At 45.6% G+C, this 23,195-nt stretch overlaps 1 protein-coding gene across 1 annotated transcript in view; it reads right to left on the minus strand.

Moving 5' to 3' along the window:
- The window catches only part of LOC124555747, a 67,515-nt gene extending 45,678 nt beyond the window's left edge, over nt 1-21,837 (minus strand). The window contains exon 1 of the mRNA XM_047129771.1: nt 21,696-21,837. Coding sequence (XP_046985727.1) covers nt 21,696-21,802 — 107 coding nt within the window. The 5' untranslated portion in view covers nt 21,803-21,837. The remainder of the gene's footprint in view (nt 1-21,695) is intronic.
- Nucleotides 21,838-23,195: the final 1,358 nt, after the last annotated feature.

Consider the following 23,195-nt stretch of genomic DNA (forward strand, 5'->3'; position numbering starts at 1 on the left):
CACATTCCTTTGTGAGAAGGTTCCTATTTTCTTGGGATTCAAATAGAGTGGACATTTCATCACTGGTTAATATTCTGATGACTAATGACATGATACCCGTTGCAATTGCTCCATGGCACCTGTAAGTAGAGTCTCACGTTGGTTACTATAAGAACACGCAGGTAGTGATATCCGCTCACTGCAGTCAGAGCAAAGGTGATTTCTCTCTGTTTAGGGCGAAGCGTCTGCTGCAGTGTCCACGCTCAGCCAACATAAACAAATCGCGGCGGCATTGGGCACTGCTGATCGCTGCACTTGTCGCGAGCCTCGACAACAAGAGCGCACTGTCTCTGCTAACGATACTATGGAATTAATACATCTTACTTAAAGTAATACGCAGGACGTGGGATGGATAAAAATTCAGTTTGTAACTTCCCATCGCATTAAAATACTTTACAGTCATATTTGGTGCAATATTTAGTGTTGGTTGTCTCCCTAATGTTAATAGTATTGATTCAGATTGTGCGTTAACACGAAAACACACACAAACGCGCGCGCGCACGCACGCACACACACACACACACACACACACACACACATACACACACACGCGCGCGCGCGCCCGCGCGGAAAGCGACGTTAATTTGACGTTTTCATCCGTCTCCTGACGTCTCACTGAATGAAGTCTGAAGTGCACGCACAGTTGTGTTGCCTGCCGCAAGGATTCTGTGAAGTGTTGTGGCAGCTGGCAGTCATTGCTGAATACACACATGTGCGCTAACACACACACACACACACAAACACAAACAGTTATTGATTCCAGTGAGGGTGACAACTACTGTGGGTTGAACAACACATGCACCAGTCAGTTCCTCAGTTGGCGTAGAGTGGATGAGATTTTTCAATTACCTTGCATTGCAAGAATTGTAAGTAGGGGAGTGAACGTAAATGGACTTGTCGTATGCTAAAGAGCTGCGACAAAGCAAAGCTTGACCGATTATCAGATAATTGTCCACATGGGCTTTGTGGGCTAGTATACTTTTAGTAACCAACCCACCCACGATCATTACGTAAGATTTCTCGAGGGCGTAGGGGAATTGATTTCATTAAGTCGTCGACAGTGTAGCGTGATGGTTTACTTCCCACCATACGTTTTCTATATTCGTCCAAAGGTCGCTTGCATTTGTAGGGACACATGGCAATGACCTTGTTACCTCTGCCTACATATTCTCTATCTGGTTGATATTCGGTGATCGTGGAACAAACGGCAACAGCTTTATCCTCTCTTGACCCTGAAACCAATCTAGCACTGCTTTACTATGATGGATGGGTCTCTGCTCCTGTAAATACATTGTTATCTCGTTAGTTCATATATTTATATTTAAATAACTTATTATTTTCCACAGTGTTTATGAGTTCATTCCCTGTCATAGATAAGTGATCTGGATTCATCAGTCCGATTAAGAATGTGGTTCGCCCAGTGTATCATATGATGAAAGTCGTAATCGGATATCCACATTAAGACTGACTGGCTGAATCCGATTAGGACGATCTTGTATCGGAATGAAATTACAGAAATCGGATAATTTGAACGTCTGTATTGCAATAATTCTGCGCACATAAATTCCTATGATGGAGTAACAGCTAGCAACTGTCTAAGAAAAAGTGAGAAATATGTCGAATAGCAGCAATGTAACGTAATTATAACCCATATTTATCTGATGGAATATTGAATCGAACAATACACATCTATTTCAGTGGAGGGAAGATACTGCATATCAGATTTGCTGATGATATAATAATAATAATAATAATTAAAATCCTCTGTGGCCGATAGGGGAAACCGTCCCCCATATGGGTGGTACCGAGGAAATAAAATACTTGGGGTGAACCAAATACTAACACAATCCTGAACGGCTACTTAATCCATTAAACCCAAAATCCAGACACATCTGAGTGAAAATCACCGCTACTCTGGCCACCGTCTGTTATCTCAATGAGCTTGGCTGAAACTATTTGCTTCCAAAGGCTTCAACACCCTCTGGTCCTGTCTGGTCCCGCTATCACCCAGGCCAAACCAATGAAACACAAGAAAACATGAACAATACAAGCAAAGGTATCTTTACCCGAGGTGGTACACAACCTGGCCACCGGTAGGCGGCAATTGGATTTTCGCACTCTGGGGAGTCCAGGTTAGCACGGCAGAGAATATCGAAGATCTCTGGTAAATTTCCCTACAAGCAGAAAACATTCATTTAAAAACTAAACATCGGTACATTGATCCAAACAAGAAACCTCAATAATCTCACAAAAGAAATCGTCCGCCATAAAATTCTCATCATTGCTCTTCAAGAACCATGATTAATTGACAATTAAAACTTGCATTACGGACACCATGGCATCTTCAAGAGCAAAATACAACGAAAGGTAGCGAAAGGCGTACCAATCTTCGGCACTGCATTTCTCGAACACAGATCTATCATCAACTCTGTCAAAGAAATCGCATCCATCAACAATCGACTTATGACTATGCTCATTCAGAGCCCCTATGAAAGATATACACTCGAAAATACTATCAGCAAAATTCACCAACAAGACGTGGAAATACTAATGGGAGACTTCAACTCTCTATTTGGGACAGAAAAAACCTGTAGAAAAATAATTGGTAAAATTCAACACACCGAAACGCTTAGACCAACGGCACACGTCTGACTGACATCTGCCAACAATTCAACCACAGAAGAATGTCTTCCCACTTTAGGAAGTAGCCTGTTCCCAAGAAACATGTTTGGCTACCAGGTGCAAGCTGCTTTCGTTCGCCTTTTGAGACTCGCTGAGAGCCAGATTTTTAATTCTTTTGTAGCAGAGCTACAAGCAGGCAGATACAAACGCAATAAGGAAATCATAAGACAACGCTCGAGCAAAATGCGCCTTGCTACTTTCAGTAACCCTTAGTGTCAGAGCGTAAACCTTACGGTACCGCCAAATTCATAATGACGACATATTTTTTGTTGTTGTGAGTACATAATTTTATCTATGAAATGTCACATTTTCATAATAATTGCGAACGATACAGGAAATGAAGTAAATACAGATCTTTTCGAAGTCAAAAGTCGGTAATGTCCTACTAATTCGTGTTAAAATAGGCTCAATCGTCTTACAGATACTTAATGCTTTATTAAGATAGTCTGCCGTCGTGATGTTTCTGTAGTAAGCTGAATTTAATTTGCATTAGTACAGTGAATATTTTAATTGGATTTTCCATTAGTTTACTAAGCGCAACAGTAATCATCAAAGAGAAATTAATCAGCAAAAGAATTTTCTTTCACGATATCTAAAACGATCTGACAATGCTAAAGTTGTTTACAAATTCTACGCCAGTAGAAACCTACTGGTTCTAACGATATCATTATACCAGAGCAGTTTTAAGAGTATTTTCGTCTAGAAATGAATTGCGTTGACGGTCGATCGATCAAGAGCGGGAAAGGTAAATCTTTACGAATATATGACGAGAGGGACAAGTGCTTGAGAGAGGACTTCTCTATCAATACAAGTGCTTGAGAGATGACTTTAATTTCAATCTCCTGGATAGTTTTGTTTCTCAAATCAAGAAGTGCGTTATCATACAGTAGCACATGTAATGTAGTTGTGTTGCTCGATTTTCTTACGCTAAGACCGAAAGGTGTCTCAGTTGTTGGCAACAAATTACAGCTGTGTTGCACACAGCCCTTGGGGCAGAATTCGTAGCCCAAAACACACTTTTGGAGCTATCAGATGTAAAATATTATGTTCATACTACTCTTTGCTCGAGTTTATGTCTTTTGGAGGGGCTCAGCCTTTCATTTCTTCTTAGGAAGTTAACGATAAAGGCATCATAACACGTCACCAATAACAGTACTGCATACGAATGCTCAATGAGCGACCTGATTACGTTCAATAATAGTCACTCCGTTGATATTTGTTGTTTGGAATTAGAGCATGCAGTACTCCTTAAATAGACTTCTGAACTTTGCCTGTTGAATGCAAATGTCGCATGATAGTAAAATGGTAATCTATCACATATATCAGTAGTCGAGACTCCCTTAATGTGGAAAATCATTCATGCCAGAACGATCTTTGTTGAAACAAGAATATCTTTTTCTGGCGTATTTTTCACAAAATCAGTCGCTCCACACACAATTCAAATCTTTCTAGCTGCCTCCTCTGCATTCACCCCTCTGTTATACCAAAAGTAAACGTTGTGTTGCAGATGTTACACCTGTTTCCACTTCCGACTCAATTTTACAATGCTTAACTGTAGTTCATGATTTTCAAGTTTGCAAAATCCATTGCTTAACTGCCAGATGATAACTAGAACTTGAAACTCGAAAATGACAGTTGAGACACACACTGACAGCGTCGCGACGCGTTCACCTGGGCGGCGCCGGATATCAGGCGGCGGGTGGCGTCTGGCCGGTGGCCGGTAGCCGCTGCTGCGCGAGGAAACGCTCGAGCGTAAGCTGTTATGATCGCGGCGCAGCCACGAGCTATCCTGCGGAATTGTTTCTGGAATACTTGTTATTGCTGGTGGGTAGAATGTTAAGCGAATTATCTTTGATGTTCAGTCAGACTCGTAACTTTAGACCAACTGTGGTAAATATATATATATATATATATATATATATATATATATATATATATATATATATACAGTTGGACGCGAACAGGCGACTATCAGTTTAGAACGCACGACGCTTGCCACTTCTTTTTTTTTTTTTTTTTCCCTCTAATGAACCGCTGCAGGAGCAGGACGACGGGTAGGGCAGGGGTCGACACCCGAAGCCTGGCCATCCCGCCGCCACGCCCAAGCAACGTGTTCGAGTTCGAGGATCGAAGGATCAGGAAGAGGATGGAGTGGGTTTGTCGATGTTGTTCTTTTTATTTATTTATTTATTTAATTTTTATAACATTTTTTTTGTGTATTATAGATTTATTTTTGTTTCATTACAAAGAAAGATTCTACATCTGCCGTAGCCGAGCGTCCGAGTCGTCTTCTCGTCTGTTGGGAGGGGTTCCCCCCTATTCCGTCCGTAGAGGATCAATATGCTCCAGGATTCTTCTTCATTTTCAGCGTCTCATACCCGGAACGCCCCAATGAGCAGGAGCATCCACAAATAATGAACCTAAATAATTTGCGAAATGAGTTCTGTACTTCGGGTGGCGGTTGAAAGCTGCATGTGTCGTCATCAATAGGGACCAAAAGTCGAGTGTGCCTTTGGGAGCATCGCAAAATATGTAGTAAACGGCCATGCCTTTTAGCCAGTTAACGGCGTTCGTTCTGGTTGATGGAAAGTATACGACGTCGGGGCGCAATACGTCATCAGGGGAGATAGACTCCGGCAATCGCCGCAAGAGTAATGCCAGCATGCGCTGCGTCAGTAGCCAGCACTCGCTGGTCGCGGCACACGTCAGACGGTGTGCATCCGAGTCAGCGACTGAGCATGTCGGACACAAGGGGTCGTCCGTCAGATGTATGGAATGTAACCTCTGACGAGTAGCGAACTTCCCATTCACAACTACGTACCACAATGAACGCACCGTCGTAGGTAGAAAAGGCGTGTGTACCGCTCGCTACACCGTGTTCCAGGCAACTTCAGGGTGTCTGTGGGTGACCGTATTTACAGGTTGCCGCTGCTGATAGAGGCGATAATAGTCTTTTGTGCTGGGCTTCCGTGTCATCGGAAGTTCTGAACGTAAGTAGCTGAAGTCAACAAAGAAGTCTCTGATGTGGGTGAGTGCCGGTGAAATGTGTCCTACAGAAACCGGGGGATGCAGAGAGTGTGGTGCCACTTCCGCTATCAGGGTGCCCGTCAGAGTGGCGTGGGCAGAGGTCCACGTGCGACGCATAGTGTTGAGATAAAGCGATCGCGCACGGTTATATACGTGAATTAAACCGATACCGCCCGCCCGCTGCGGCAGTGTCAGGGTGGCGTATCGGACTTTAAAAACCAGACCGGTGCTTACGAAATGTCCATATGCTGCTTGAAATCTGTCGGCCATCGTAGCTGTCAAGGGAAGGATATGCGCAAAATAGTTCAGTTTTGAGACAAGATAGGTGTTGACATAACGTGTTCTGAGGAGCATATCCAAGCGACGCAGTTTGTTGTCCTGCAGCAGAGCACGTGTCTGGTGTAGGAGCCGGCGGTACGTAGCCGCCGCCGTGCGGCGGACATTGCTATAGAATTGCACTCCTAAACACTTGAGTACGGGCACCTTGTCAAAGGGCACCGCCGTTGTGTGGGAAATCCCCCCTCCGACATCCATGTATTTTGTCTTCTTCACGTTGATGACGCTCCCAGCGACCGCCCCGTACTGGCGTAGCCACTGTAGCGCCATATGCATTTCATCCTCTGATCTGGCCAGGAACACCACGTCATCGGCGAATGCACCACAACAAAAGGTCACGTCCCGCAAGGAGATACCAGTTAATCGCTGCCGGAGACCATGTAAAGCTGGTTCAAGTGCTGCAGCAAATAATATGCCCGACAGGGGGCACCCTTGTCGCACTGACCGTCCAACAACAATGTGACCAGACTGATAACCGTTGACCATCATGCGGGAGCGCGCTCCGTGGAACAGTCGAAGGACCACCTGTGCAGACTCCGGAGAGAGGCCCATGCGATGCAAAACTGCGCGTAAGAAGCCGTGATCGACGCGGTCGAATGCGTGGTCAAAATCTACGGCGACAAGGGCGCCTCGTATTTTGCAGGCCGCCGTCAAAGCAATTACGTCGCGGTATGCTCCTAACGCCGTATGAATGTTGCTGACACCACCTAAACATGTCTGATCGGTGTGGATGGCTTTCCCGATAGCGGTGTGGAGACGCGCGCGGAGGATTCGGGCGAAGATCTTGTAGTCGTTGTTGAGGAGTGCGAGTGGGTGAAAATCCTGCCACCTACAACCACCATTCGGTTTCGGAACTGGAATCAAGATGCCTTCTGTGAATTCTGTGGGGACAGTGAAATCAGGGCGGATCAGGTCTTGAAACATTTGGAGCCACTTGTCACCCATAAGGTGGTAAAAAGTGCGGTAGAATTCCAGGGGTAAACCGTCCGGTCCAGGCGACTTGTTCGGTGCTCCACGTGCCAAGGCCGATGTCAGCTCGTCGGGTGTAATGGGCAACAGCAGACTATCATCGGGTGCCACGTCCCGAGGGGCGGGAAAATCGTGCAATAGCCCGTCATAATCACGTACATTTCGCGGATCTTCCATGTACAAGGTCCCATAGTGTCTGGCGAACGTGTGCGCGATGTCCGCTTGTGTCACTGCGCGCCCGCCGTCCTCCGTGTTTACCGCCGTAATGAGCTGACGTTTGCGGTGGCGCCTCTCGCGCACAATGTGATACACTGACGCTGTTTCGTTGGGGATACAGTCTTGCACTCGCGCACGGATGCGGACACCGTCTAGCTGCTCTGTCCTGATGCGAAGTAGACGAGCTTTGATGCGTTGTACGGACATCTGACGTTCGGGAGACGGCGGTTGCGTCGCCAGCTCACGTAACGCTGTATAGTAAAATTCCGATGTTGCCCTTTGCCAGTTCGATCTGTCACGCCCGTAGGCCATCAAGGTCTTTCGGAGGGCAGGTTTGACACATCCCAGCCACCACAGCAACGTGGAAGCATACATAGGCAGGCGCCTGGTACATCGACGCCACGTGTCAGTGACTGCTCGCCGACACGCTTCCTCGCGAAGGAGGGAGACGTTCAGCGTCCACGGGCCCCTGCTGCGTCTTGTGAGTTGTCGGGGCAAGGTGACAGTGCAGATGTACGCGAGATGGTCCGTGAAGGCCGTCGGCCAGAGTTCTGCATCTCGGGTTGCTGTGCGGAGGGCACGCGAGACGTATATCCGGTCCAGACGACTGGCAGAATGGCTGGTAAAGTGCGTATATCCACTCTGGGTCCCATGATGCAAGAGCCATGTGTCGTGGAGCGCGAGGTCACGTATCAATGCTTGTAGAGCCGGGCATGGGACGTAATGCGGTATCTGGTCCTCGGGCCGCAGAACACTGTTAAAATCGCCACCCACTATGTAATGGTCCATATTTCCTTGCAAAAGTGGGGCCAACTCCTCCGAATAGAAGACATGCCTGTCACCACTGTGCGAATTACCGGAGGGAGCGTAGACGTTAATGAGGCGCACTGCGCCAAGTGTGAGTGCGATGCCTCGCCCGTTCGGCAAGTACGTCGCGTCCGTCGCGTCTATGCCATCTCGGAGAAGGATGGCCGTTCCTCCTACGCCATCACCTACGGGTAGGCTGTACGTGGTGTAGCCATATAGGTCTAAACACAGCTCGGGACGGACCTCCTGGAGAAGGGCAATGTCCAAGTCTGCCGCTCTGATCATGTCGTGTAACATGCGGGTCTTGACAGTGGAGTGGACACCATTTACGTTGACTGTTCCCACACGGTATGACTGAGACATATCAAGTGGCGAAGGCAGTGTGCCGGTGCAATCCCACAGTGATTTCACACACCACACACCACACAGCGATCCACCTGCATGCTGTGCATTACTGTGCCGTAGGAGTCCCTGACTGGCAGAGTCCTCCGGGCTCATTGTCAGCCATGGGCCCTGGTGGAGATATCGATGTTTGCTGTGCATCATCTGCCTCCATATCGTCTGCCCAATCACCAAGAGACGATTGTGATGTCATTGGAGGCTGGACGCTTTCACAGGAGCCCACATTTTGGGAGTCGACGCAGTGCGCCTCGTTTTCTGGGCCACCAGATTTAGGAGAGTGTTCCTTGTCTTCAGGCACCTTCTGGTGAATGATGCCACTGGAGTCCGTTGCAATTGTGGGCGAGTCAACGAAGTCGATGTCTTCCGCCGGCTTCACATTCCTGTCCTGTTCGTCAGCTGACAATCGCCTCTTCTTGTGTCGCTTGGGTGATTTTTGCTTTCGGGTCCGAGATTCGACATCCACTGGAGGGCGGGGCTCGACACAGTCTCGGTCGCTAGGAACCCCTGTGTCTGATCCCGACAGTGACGGTGGCTGGGTGCCCACGACGCTGCTGTGGGCGGAGGCTGTAGGAACCTCTGCACCGTTGGGCTGCGGCGTCGTCGACGGCGCTGACTCTCCAACGGAGCTGGCAGCGGCTTGAGGAGGTAGCAGGTTTTGATCATCCATCACATCATGTCGTGCCGCCTCCACATATGTTAGCGGGAGAGAGGTCATAGTGGATCGTTGGGGAAGTTCATTGCGGGGCACCTGAACGAGGCGGCGCTGCAGACACTCAGTTCTAACATGGCCCTCCTGACCGCAGCCCGAGCAGGTCCTCGGTTGTCCATCATATATAACAATTGCGCGGCAGCCACCAACGAAAACATACGATGGAACGTGCTTCTTAAGTTCTATGCGCACTTGTCGTACCCCGTTAAGGACAGGGTACGTTTCGAATGTGTTCCATTTCTCCTCTGTGTGGCTCAGAACTGTGCCGTATGGCCGCAGTGCATCAACGACTAGGTTGGCAGGGACTTCGAACGGTAGTTCAAAGATGCGCACGGTACGCACCCCCAGACCAGCATGGTCAACTCCTACCACGCTCACGTTACCGTCTGCGTGACAGAAGCGAAAGCCGTGTGCAGATCGTTGGAGTAATCTGTCGCAGGCCGCTTCGTCAATCAGTTTGAGGTACACTGTGCTGGTTACAATAGACAGATGAATTCCTATCAGTTCTTGTGGTTCGATGTGCATGATGTCTCGTAGAAACCGTTCAATTTCATGGGCCTTCGGTCTCGTGTACGATGCGTTGAACGTTAGTTTGATTGTAGCTTTTCGATATGAGAACGCCATGTCGGGTCGGTACAGGTACTATACGGCAAGACAACGACGCGACCGCGCGCTAGCGGGTAAACAACAACACCTGCGGAGCACTGCCCGGCGCGCCGAGCCCGTCCGCACGGTAACACGGCTGAAAGCCGACTGCCACTAGACCACGGGCTCACATAGTCTGACAACGTCTCGGAAGTAAAGAACACTTCCTCCTAACACTTCCGCATCTTACAGTGTTGCCAGATTGTGCGGATGGCCGGACTTAGAGTTGTCAGGGGCGGTCAGTTCTATTGGCAACCGTAAGTGAATGACTCGGACTTAGCTTCTGTGGCGGCCGGCCGGCGGTCAGTTTTATTGTCCAAGACTGTACGTCATCTACAGTTCTCCAAACGTGTTTTTCTGAGTATGTGACTAACCTTTTGTTTGATGACCTCATATCAGAATGAAGCAGTCTTCTTTCAGAATAATAAGCACAAATGAAAATAGCTGCCAATCATAGAAACGCCCCCAAAAAAGACAGCCAGTTGTGCCTACAGAATACACAGCGAAGCAGTCCCTGCTTTCAGAGTTAAATATCTCCAAAATTAAGATCGATAGACGACTGCAACAAACTGTATGTTTATTGTAAGAGGTGTGAGAAGTTGTAAGGTGGCTATAATTTCGCACCTTACAAGCAGTCATCTACGTACTTTGCCTTGATTTACACGCGGAATTAGGTATCATTGGATAGGTTGTCCATCGTATATATGAATATTTAAAGAACAATGTCACTGTCACGTACACCTTGTAAATAGTTGATAATATTTATTGCATGAAAGGTGATGGAGTGTCTTTATTATCAAAACGGCGTAATGAATGATTGCCTATACTAGTAGAGGTTGGAACGCCAGTAGGAATGAAACGGCAGACGTAACTCAGGCCATGGGTGGAAAAGCCCGCAGAGGTGTGTTGGTCCTGCTTAACAGAAGAAGTAATCCAAACCGGACGATCGGGTCACCTGAGCGCTGAAGCACAACAGAGTGGCGGCTGGCCGGTATTGTAGCTAAGCCGGAAGGATAACCGGAAATTCTGAAAATCTTGCATGCAGCAGAGAGGAACAAGGAAGCGTTACTTCGGAAATCACGCAGGCTGGGTTATTTCCGAGGATTTTTACTCTGAGAAGCATGCCACTGTATGAATTACTAATTAACGGGGATAGGTATTTCCTCGCAAACTTTCCGCGCTGGACGGCAAAAGACTAAAATATGGTTGGTCGGCGTTCGGAAGAATCTGTAGAGAGGGAGAATATTCCGTGGTTTTGAGAATATGATTCGCCTTCTGCAGTTACGAGGGAGGGGAGCCGAGCTTTTCTGGAAAGCCAGCGGTGGAGAGAAAGAGGTCTTTCGGTTTGAGCTCCTGTGTTTGACGTTCGCTTAGTACCAACTTTTTGCTACGGTCGCAGGTTCGAATCCTGCCTCGGGCATGGATGTGTGTGATGTCATTAGGTTAGTTACGTTTAAGTAGTTCTAAGTTCTAGGGGACTGATGACCACAGAAGTTAAGTCCCATAGTGCTCAGAGTCATTTGAACCATTTGAGTATCAGCTTTTGTTGGTACAGACGGACTTGCCGTCTTTTCTCTCAGGAGATTTTATAGTTAGAAGGGTTAGGCACTGTAGTGTTGCGAACTTATACGATTTTCGACTTCGCCTCCGGGTAGGGAGTCGTCATCGAATACGCAGCGTTCAGTGATTGAGAGCACATCCTCTGTTTATACTCACGTAGAGACGTTATCTGAATTCCGTCTTTGTGACTGGGAGCTCGCGTTTCTTGTCTGTAGAACAAAGAGAGGAGAAGATAGTATTAGATCATACTAGTCAGAGGACCGCCTTCTGCCGTTCTTGTATTTGAAAGAGTTTTTTTTTTTGTGGCTAGAGTTCTTCCATCGTCGCATACGTGTACGAGAACCATCACTCCGATGCACCGGACGCAGTACATGCGGTGATATTGCTAATTGCTTCGGCTTATTAGGGCTATAAAGCTAAACAGCTGTGATCACGTAAATGTTATTTCCACTGAGGTTGCACACCACTGTAGATCATCTTTGAAAGTAGTGTCTTCTAGTGTTTGGTATGTAGGTGATGTCAGTCATTTCGTGTTATTTATATTAGATCGCGTAGCCATAAAAAGGGTCAGATTTGGGCAGTCGATCAATCATATTAGTTAGCAAATCCATTTGTATCTCTTTATGTCCATTGAACATTGATATATAAACAATTGTTATATATAAAGGAGTATTAATCCACAATAAATATATAAGCAGAAACAGCATTTATCATTTGTAGTTACCTGTTCCCTTAATTATTCATTTATGTTTATGTTGTCATTTATATGTTAAAGAGCAAGAAGGAGGAGATAATATCATCAGTCAGAGGTCCTCAGATCTGCTGCAGGGTGTAGTCAGACAGGGCCAAATCTTCATTTTCGCATTCAGTATTTTCCGTTGCGCACATTCATTTTACACCCGCCTGGATAAGCATCTTGGATAGTTATACAGAAATTTCGAAATAGTTCGAAAAGCTGCTAACAGATGAAGCTGTAATCGAAATACATAATTCCTGTAAATACTGCGCCGCCGCGCGGGATTAGCCGAGCGGTCTCAGGCGCTGCAGTCATGGACTGTGTGGCTGGTCCCGGCGGAGGTTCGAGTCCTCCCTCGGGCATGGGTGTGTGTGTGTTTGTCCTTAGGATAATTTAGGTTAAGTAGTGTGTAAGCTTAGGGACTGATGACCTTAACAATTAAGTGCCATACGATTTCACACATTTTTTTTTTTTTTAAATACTGCGCCGCAGCTAAGAGCCATCAGTTCCTCCGTTGCAAGGAGGTTGATATCAAGTATTCCACTGAACAACGTGTTAATCTGGTTGATATAGATCATAGTCCTACGGCAGAAACACCCAGTTTTCAAACACAACTAGATGTTCGAAAAGGACTTGACGCGAAAACCATTCGCAAGCTCTACGCCAAATTCCAACGGACAGACGGCGCGGCTAACAGTAGCTATTTCTGAAACAGTCGCCATGGTTTCTGGAATTATTCATCAAAATCCGTAGAACTGCAGCAGAGAGTGGTTTGAAGCGTTCCAGCAAGCAGAAAATACTGAGTCAGAGCCTACAAATGTTTTCATTCAAAATCCGAAGCCACCAGGCCATATTTGTACGAGCTGTGACACAGTTGGCTGACTTTGCGAACCAGGTTATCACAATGACTTGATGTTGGCTGCATCTGGTTCACAGATGAAGCACACTTGCACCTGCATGGAGTGGTGAATAAAGAAAACTGCTGATTCTGAGGTTCCTAAAATCCCCATATGTGTGAAGCGAAATTCTTGTATTCTCCCAAAGTTGCCGCCTGGGCTGCGTTATGCAGCAGAGGCATTACTGGCCCTTTTTTATGCAAAAATGGATCACTAGTGAAGGGTAAGTTGCAACTTTAGAACAATTTATCGCACACAGCTAGCGTTGGAGGATCGAACATGTATTGCGTCTTTCATACAAGATGGGACTAGAGCCCATCGCACCGAGCACTCCATTGGATTATTGCAAATTTTCTGGTGAATGGATAGATTGGTCTCCAATTCGTCCCATATAACTCCTTGTTATTACTTTTTGTGGGGCAGACTAAAAGCCACTCTCTACAGGTAACATCCCATCACGCTAGACGAGCTTGAATCAGCGATCTTAGTGACATCTGAATCCATTTCCGTTGAGATACTATAGGATGTGATGACAAATTTCATTGTATCGTTAGCGCGATATCCGTACTGCGAGTGATGGAAATTTAGAAGAGATTGTGATGTGATTGCAGAGACTGCTTGCACAGGACGAATTTCATTATGCACGCCGCTACTATAAGACCTGCACAATGAACAGCTTTTCTATTCCGATAGTTCTGTATACCTAGATACAAGTTAAATACATTTTGAAATAGAGGCTACTGCAGATTAATATACATTTTCATTTTCAAGACTGATAAAGGCGATAAGAAATTAAATGGTCTTAGTTCATTTACAAATACTGCATGATTCATGGAAGAAGACCATCCGTTTCAAGACACAAGAAGGTGCACGATCGATGAAGCAGAATTTGACCGTCCACACGTTATACAAACAATTTTAAAAAGATACATAATTTTACTCACCATAAAATTCTGTAACTGAAGAGTTAAAACTAGTTTCCAAATATCTTTAATTTATCGGGCGATTAAGAAAAACGGATTTCAGTTGTTCATTGCAGAAAACTACAAAAGATAGAAACACATTGTGCATGTCACTGGATAGAGGAAGGATCAAAGTTTTGACATAGCTGCGCTATTGTTTGTTTGTAGCAACATGACTACTACACCACAAGAGAAATCATTTTGTGTGTTGGAATTTTCGCGAAGTTAGTCCATTGTTCACGTGCAACGTACATTCCGCCGTCGATTCAGCAAGAAGCCGCCTCTGCATGAGCAGATTTGTAACTGGCATAAAAAATTCTTAGATGCTGATTGCAGATGCAAAGGGAAGAGTGCTTGCAGGCCACGCACGTCTGATGAAAATGCCGAGATCACACGGAACCCTCACATATCCACAAGATGGGCAGCCTAGGAGTATGAACTTTCTCAAACAACGATGTGGCGTGTTGTGGAACGACACCTGCGAATGAAGCCTTACAAGTTGCAGTTACCTCATCAATTGCGTCCCACCGACCGTAACAGAAGGTACGAATTTTGCATTTCAAGTCTCCTCAATATGACAGAAGACACTTTTTTCCGAACAACTCATCTTTTTGGAAGAAACGAAATTTTCAATTATGGGGTAAAGTAAAAATGTAAATGCTGTGTGGCTAGGGCCTCCCATCCGATAGACCGTTCGCCTGGTGCAAGTCTTTCGAGTTGACGCCACGTCGGCGACTTGCGTGTCGATGGGGATGAAATGATGACGATAAGGACAACACAACACCCAGTCCTTGAGCGGAGAAAATCTCCGACCCAGCCGGAAATCGAACCCGGGCCGTTGGGTATGACATTCCGTCACGCTGACCACTCAACTACCAGGGCCGGACATGGAGTAAAGTGTACCACTATAATGTAAGAACTTGGGGTTACAAAATCCTGGCGTCGTCGTCGAACATCAGAGAAACTCACCGAACTGGATGCTTTTTGTGCCGTTTCTGTTCACAAATTTTACGGACCTTTCTTTTTGCGGAGGAAACTTTGACAGGAAAGTCATGCCTCGACATGCTGCAAAACTGAGTGTTTCCTCAACTTCGCGAAGATTCCAAAGATTTCATTTTCACCTTGGTGTACAGCGTTATCTTAACAACGCCATGCCAAACCGTTGAATTTGAAGAAGTGACAGCCGGCCGAAGTGGCCGTGCGGTTCTAGGCGCTGCAGTCTGGAATCGCGAGACCGCTACGGTCGCAGGTTCGAATCCTGCCTCGGACATGGATGTGTGTGATGTCCTTAGGTTAGTTAGGTTTAACTAGTTCTAAATTCTAGGGGACTAATGACCTCAGAAGTTGAGTCCCATAGTGCTCAGAGCCATTTGAACCATTTTTTTTAAGAAGTGACAACAAGATCTTAATCATTGTTTTTGGCCTCCCACGTCACCCGACCTCCAGCCTTGGGATTTTTACTGTGGAAGTAAGACGGTATTTGTCCCACCTATGACAGCCTTTCTTCAAGAGCTAAGAAATCAATTGCTGAAGCTGTCGATTCTCTAAACAGGGACCCGTTCATTTGTGTGTGGAATGAAATGGTCTACCGCTTTGATGTTTCTCGAGCAACGCTTGGTGCTCGTGTTGAGTGCACGGTATAGTGTCTGTGTGAATATAAGACTTTGAAGTTTCCTCTATCCAGTGACATGCAGAATTCAGAATATTTATAGATGATGCACGAAACACGACCTTAAAGTCTCGCAATGACAAAAACAGTAGATTTTGCTGGAAACTGCCACAGTACCTAGTGCCCGTTCATTCAGCTGATTCTGAAATCGGTCATTAGATTGAAACATCGACCAAGAAACATGTGTTGCTAAGTACATTTTCCTCAAGCTACAACGCTCTCCCCCACTGAAAACAACAGAGAGCTGCACAAACATAAATATGCAAAATTAATGTATACGTTTTGTTAAAAATGTTATGAATACCATTCCCATTATCCCAGAACTGCATATATTATCACCTAATATATTTATATGTTATTTGACAGAAAATAAAATGAACCCACTGATGATGAAACTTCACCGAAACATGTAGAGGTGTTACGGAAGAATTTATGTTTGTTCAAAGCAGAAACCTATTTCCACGATTATAAAATTAAAATCAAACACAGAAAGTCAGCTTCAACCACAGGAAGAGCGTATTGAGAATTCATGTAAATGGTAGGTATGTCGCAACATTTTCTACCAGTTGATTATCAGGTTTCGTGTATCTCCATCTCATTAAGAGAATAGTGTGTTTCTTGACAATTTTTGTTGTGGTCTTTAGTTCTAAGACTGGTTTCATGTAGCACTCTAGTCTAATCTATCCTAGACAAGCCTCTCCATCTTTGCTGAAGTACCATAACCTACAGGGGGTTGGAGAAAAATTTGATAAAACCAAAAAGAACACACTGCGATATTTAATACGGCGTTAGAAACCCGTTGGCATTCAAAGCAGCTTCCAGTCGTCTCGGAATACATAAATACAGGTCCTATATGGTTTTCAAGGGAATGTTATACCATTCTTTTTGAAAAACAGTGTCAAGTTCAGGCAACGACGATAGTGATGGATAGCGATCATTCACACTTCTATCCAAAGTAGACCACTAAGGCTCAATAATATTGAGATCTGGTGACTCTGACGGCCAGGATAGACACGAAAATTGATCATCGTGCTCACAAAACCAGTCCTGGACGACACGAGCTGTGTGAACAGGGGCCCTGTAACATCACCATTGGGTAACAAACATCATACCATGGGACGGACCTGACCAGCAAAAATTGTCGCACAGCTAAACTTTGGTAGTAGTGTGACTTTGCAGAGTAACCACGGGGCAGATGGAATATTATGATATGTCTACCCAAATCATCACTTAATCCCACCATGATTAATTCTTGGTACGTAAACTCGGCGAGAAGTTCGGAATAGTGTAAAACAACAGTCCCCCGTCCAAATAACATTCTTCCATTGCTCTGTAGCCAGATTTTATGGCTTCGGCACCACATTTTCCTGTTACGGGCATTTGCATCAGTAATGACTGGTTTTGGAATTCCAAGTCACCCTGCAATTCCCTGCGTATTGAGCTCACTTCGTGTTGTTTTGCTTCTGACAAGATTCGCGAGTGCAACACTCAGTTCTACAGCGACCTTCGATGCTGTCATCGTCTTGCTTTTCATGATAATCCTCTTCAATGACCGTCTGTCACGACTATTCAAAAAATAATTTCGTCCGCGTTGTGACATAGCGGATGATGTTTTTCCTCTTTCCCTGTACGCCTTATAAATCTTCGATATGATACCTTTTGAAACGTCAAATACTTCGGCTAGCTTAGCTACAGAAGCGCCCACCATACGAGCATCAACAATTTGGCCAAGTTGGAAGTCACTTAGCTCCAATACAATGCACTCACAACTACACAGAACACTATTCCAGACACGACTGACACTTGAAACGTATTGAGGGCATTGCACAGGTGTCGTTCGTGGTCAAATATAACAGCGCAGTTTGAGAGCTTGGCTGGCATCTGCGTTCACGTTTAAGAATGTTTTCGTAATTTTTTCCACCTCCTGTACGTCCATTTCAACCTACACTATGTGAACAAAAGTATCCTGACACCCCCAAAACATACGTATTTAATATTAGGTGCATTGTGCTGCCAACTACTGCCAGGTATTCCATATCAGCCACCTCAGTAGTCATTAGACATCGTGAGAGAGCCTCACGGAGTTCGAACGTGGTCAGGTGATTGGGTGTCACTTGTGTCATACGTCTGTACACGAGAGTTCCACACTCCTAAACATCCTTAGGTCCACTGTTACCGATGTGACAGTGACGTGGAAACGTGAAGCAACGCGAACAGCACAAAACCGTACAGGCCGCCCTCGTCTGTTGACTGACATAGACTGCTGACAGTTGATGAGGGTCGTAATATGTAATAGGCAGATATCTATCTAGATCATCACACATGAATTCCAAACTGTATCAGGATCCACTGCAAGTACTATGACTGTTAGGCGTTAGATGAGAAAACTTGGATTTCATTCTCGAGCAGCTGCTCATAAGCCACACATCGTGCCGGTAAATCCCAAACAACGCCTCGCTTGGTGTAAGGAGCGTAAACGTTGGACGATTGAGCAGAGAAAGAACGTTGTGTGGAGTGACGAATCACAGTACACAATGTGACGATCCGATGGCACGGCGTGGGTATGGCGAATGCCCGGTGAACGTCATCTGCCAGCGTATGTAGTCCCAACAGTAACATTCGGAGGCGGTTGTGTTATAGTGTGATCGTGTTTTTCATGGAGGGGGCTTGCACCCTTTGTTGTTTTGCGTGGCACTATCACAGCACAGGCTTACAGTGATGTTTTAAGCATCTTCTTGCTTCTCATTGTTGAATAGCAATTCGAGGATGGCGACTGCATCTTTCAACACGATCGAGCACCTGTTCATAATGTACCGCCTGTGGCGGAGGAGTTGCACGAGAATAACATCTCTGTAACGGACTGGCCTGCACAGAGTACTGAACTCAATCCTATAAAACACCTTTGGGATATTTTAGAAGGCCGACTTCCGGCCAGGCCTCACCGACCGACATCGATACCTCTGCTCAGTGCAGCACTCCATGAAGAATGGGCTGCCATTCCTCAAGAAACCTTCCAGCACCTGACTGGACGTATGCCTGCGAGAGTAGAAGCCGTCATCAAGGCTATGGGTGGGCCAACACCATATTGAATTCCAGCATTACTGATGGAGGGCGGCACAAACTTGTAAGTCATTTTCAGCCAGGTGTCCGGGTACTTTTTATCACATAGTTCTGAAGCCATGGTCTTCCTGTACAACTTGTACCCCACACACTTCCATCTTTTACCGTATTAACAATTCCTTGATCGTCTGGATGTGTCCTGTCAACCGACCCAACTTTTGTCTGGTTGTGCCATAAATTACGTTTCCTGACAATTCGATGCAGTAGCTCCTCATTAATTAGTTATTCCATCTACCCATCTAATCTTCAGCTTTTTCTGTGGCAACACAATTGAAAAGCTTGTATTCTCCTCTTGTCTGAATTGTTTATCGTTCACGTTTGACTTTCATACAATGCAGCACCATGACAAAATACCTTCAGCCACCTTCTTAAATTTTAGGTGCTAGAACGCACCTCTTTAACCATACAACCCTTACCTCCACCTCCTCCCCCACCTTCCATCCCAGCCCCTCACTTAGCCATAAGAAATCACAAGCTACGATTTTTGAAAACCTGTGATAAAACCTATAACTACCGTATATCTCCGTTTCGGTGCCCCTTTGCTCCTTAGTTTTGTTTTATACATAACAGCACAAGTCGTAGTCTTGGTAACTATGACATGTTTGCGACTGTTGTCTGCCGCAACATACAAACAATTCCATCTTAGCTGATCCGTGAACGTGTGTCCAGAATTAATTAGTAAAGGATTTAGCAACGAATGACAATGAAGATATTACTGGGTTATTGAGATTACATACAATTCCGACTTCCTGAAGAATTAGAAAAACGAAACATGATGTGACATGGGACAAGGAGTTGGGTGTTTCGTAAACGCTTTAAATGTCGTTTGTCTTCTGCTAATTGAGTTGAATTACAGCTGGAATGATTTACGTTCATATCTGTGATATATGTTTTACACTTTTATATAATGTAACCTCTATAAAGCTACATTTTCTTGTTGCGGACCCAAGAAGTACCGTATTTAGTTAAGCAGACACGCTGTGGAAACAACTGCACAAGAGTTAAAGTAAATAGGCTCGCATTAACTTTAAAGCGGATGAGGAGCAAGGTGGTGGAAATGGGGTGTACATAAGTAAATGGCTAACTGGAAATGTGTGTGTATTTTGCACCTTTTAAATTAAACAAGCCGTTTCTAAATGGCTCTGAGCACTATGGGACTTAACATCTATGGTCATCAGTCCCCTAGAACTTAGAACTACTTAAACCTAACTAACCTAAGGACAGCACACAACACCCAGCCATCACGAGGCAGAGAAAATCCCTAACCCCGCCGGGAATCGAACCCGGGAACCCGGGCGTGGGAAGCGAGAACGCTACCGCACGACCACGAGATGCGGGCTAAGCCGTTTCTATTATGCTAGCCAAAGAGAAACGTCTTTACCATTTAATTAACATGAGACTATGAGTAAAAGTTGAAGTAAAACAACACTGTTTTTGTGTACTAGCCTCGCATTAGGTTCGGCCGTGTTTGCAGCGGGAGAAACGACGTTACGTGGCTGTGCTATTTTAAATCTCCGGTGCTGACAAGTGCCCTGGGAGGTGCCGCAAGACGTTCTGTCACGTTCCGACCGAAATTAAGCCTTGACTTCATCAAAGACTTCCTAGCATTAAAATTAAACATCGGACACTAATAAATTGCCGGATATAGAGGGCGAACCTACTCCCAAGGTAAATGCGCCGAACGTGAGCCTGTGATGCATGCCCTATGTATTCTCCCACACAGTTCTCTGATTCCAAAATACTCTATTAATAATGAAGAGCTTGTAATATGTAAAAACTTTTGTACCACACAGTTACTTTCACTCCACTTTGAATTCATATAACACGTCCACATTGGATCTGATTCCACTCACTCTGCAAATGCAGTCACTCATTTATCACGAAACTGTATGAGTTTACCATTGTCGATTCATTACTGCACGATCGTCTTTTCAGTACGTAACAATTCCCTCGATACCAAATTTAAATCTGATTTCAAAGTTATCACTTTGATACACTCGAGATCTGCTCTGCAATCATGCTCCAGCCCTACTGACAATATTCCGCAATACCACAAAACTAATTCACTTTTTTACATGCGATGCGCGTAGCACGAGCTCACGGGACCTGGCCTACAGCTTTCAGGCTCTACTGCTTCCTCCCTACTTCGCACCGAAGGATTTCCAGGAACGAGTCGTTTTTTCTAGGACGATGGAGCATCCCTGTCAGCGATGCTGCTGCATTGTAGCAATGGTGTTGGTTAGATCTTTCAGTTATAGGATCGATATTTGTACTCTTATGATTTCAACAATTTTCTCTTTTTCAGAAACGTTTTTCTTGCAATTGACAGTCTGCATTTTATATCATCTCTACTTCGGGCATCATCAGTTATTTTACTGAACAAGTATAAAAACATTCGGCAGTTAAATAAAAGAAACTGACTTCTTTAGGTCAGTACTTAAAGCGACACTTTAACAGGCAAATAGCAACCGGACATCAGAATCACGATTTAAATTCAGTAGGGCGCTTACGTGGAGACGAACATAGATTGTGGAAACTGAAATCTGGTAACCGAAATTGTATCTACAGAATCCATTTTGGAGTAAAAATCTGTTGAAGCTTTGATGATCACTTGCTTACATATTGCCTGTTTGCTTTCATTTCGGAATCATCGCCCAAAGTTTTTATAACGATTTTTCTGACGTTACGCCACACTCCATTGTCTGGCATTGCAATGCCATCCAGCCGTGCCGACGAAACGCCAGGAAAATCATTAAGCAAATGTCTGCCGAAGGTCTAGAGACGAAATCGAACAGGCAATACAATTCTGGAGCGTTTCTAAGAGGAACTATACACGGACTTGCGTAGTCAGTTTACTGAGTATAGGCATTAGGATGCCATGTAAAGGTAGCGACTTCGAGGAGCCTCGGCGTGTATATACCTGGTTGTGTAGGCGTTGACTGGAGGCCTGTGTGGGGGCACAGCAACGCTGTCGGTAGCGGCGAGCAGCGCAACGGCAACGGCGAGCAGAACAGGTGCGACGGCCATGGCTGGGACGGTGTGGTGCGGCGCGAGCCAGCGGCTGCCGCTATATACCGCCACACACACACACTCACGATTGCATAGCCTAGAGCTTCCGCTCTGACGTCACGGCGTTCGCAGAAAAAACAACGCGCGCTTCGTTACCTGCACTTACAACAGCCTTGAGCCTAGGGATTTCCCACGCCGCTCGCAGTTCTTCTGCGTTGTGCTTACCTGTCGCTTCACGACAATTTTTCAGACAGAGTAAGAATGTGCAGTGGTTAAGGGGCCACTTGGGATCCTACCCTCCTCATGTCAAATTTTCGATGCTCATAGCTCACCGAGCAAAATACGAGGGCGTGCTGAAAAGCGATGCCAGCGAATTTCTTATGTTTTTTTTTTTAAATAAAACTAACGCTATTAACATTCTATATCTCTATTCTTCATGTCTACGTGTTTATTTCTCAACAGTCACCCTGGCGACGAACACATTTCTCCCAACAAAAGACCAGTTTGATGATACCGTGAGTCGGCCGGTGTGGCCGAGTGGTTCTGGGCGCTACAGTCCGGAATCGCACGACCGCTACGATCGCAGGTTCGAATCCTGCCTCGGGTGCGGATGTGTGTGATGTGCTTAGGTTAGTTAGGTTTAAGTAGTTCTAAGTTCTAGGGGACTGATGACCACAGATGTTTAGTCCCATAGTGCTCAGAGCCATTTGAACCATTTTTGATGATACTGTCACTGTAGTCGACTTTTTTGACGGAGCCACAACTTCATCTCTGCTTGAACTGCTTCTTCACTATCAGAGTGAAGACCTCGAAGGCGTTCTTTCAGTTTTTTAAACAGATGAAAATCGGATGTAACCTATTAGGGACTGTGTTGAGGGTGATCGATGACAGTGAACCCAAGACGTCGGATTGTTGCCACCGAGCGAGGTGGCGCAGTGGTTAGACACTGGACTCGCATTCGGAAGGACGACGGTTCAATCCCGCGTCCGGCCATCCTGATTTAGGTTTTCCGTGATTTCCCTAAATCACTCCAGGCAAATGCCGGGATGGTTCCTCTGAAAGGGCACGGCGGACTTCCTTCCCTATTCCGATGAGACCGATGACCACGCTGTCTGGTCTCCTTCCCCAAACCAACCAATCGGATTGTTGCCGATGTCGCAGCGCTCGTATCTGGTCTGGCATTGTCATTCTAAAGGAAAGAGTGTTCCATATGTGGTCGAACTTTTCGATTTCGAAACTCGATTAAAGCATGCTGTTTCTCATACACCGACATAGCTACGTTACACACCAGCTCGTTATACGCTACATATTGGAGCCCTCTAACGGCAGAGCGCTGCAAATATGTAGACATGAAGAGTAAAGGTGAAGAATGTTAATAACGTCTGCTTCATTTAAAAAGCGTTAAGATGTT

The sequence above is a fragment of the Schistocerca americana genome, chromosome X, assembly GCF_021461395.2.
Source record: "Schistocerca americana isolate TAMUIC-IGC-003095 chromosome X, iqSchAmer2.1, whole genome shotgun sequence".
Classification (NCBI taxonomy): domain Eukaryota; kingdom Metazoa; phylum Arthropoda; class Insecta; order Orthoptera; family Acrididae; genus Schistocerca; species Schistocerca americana.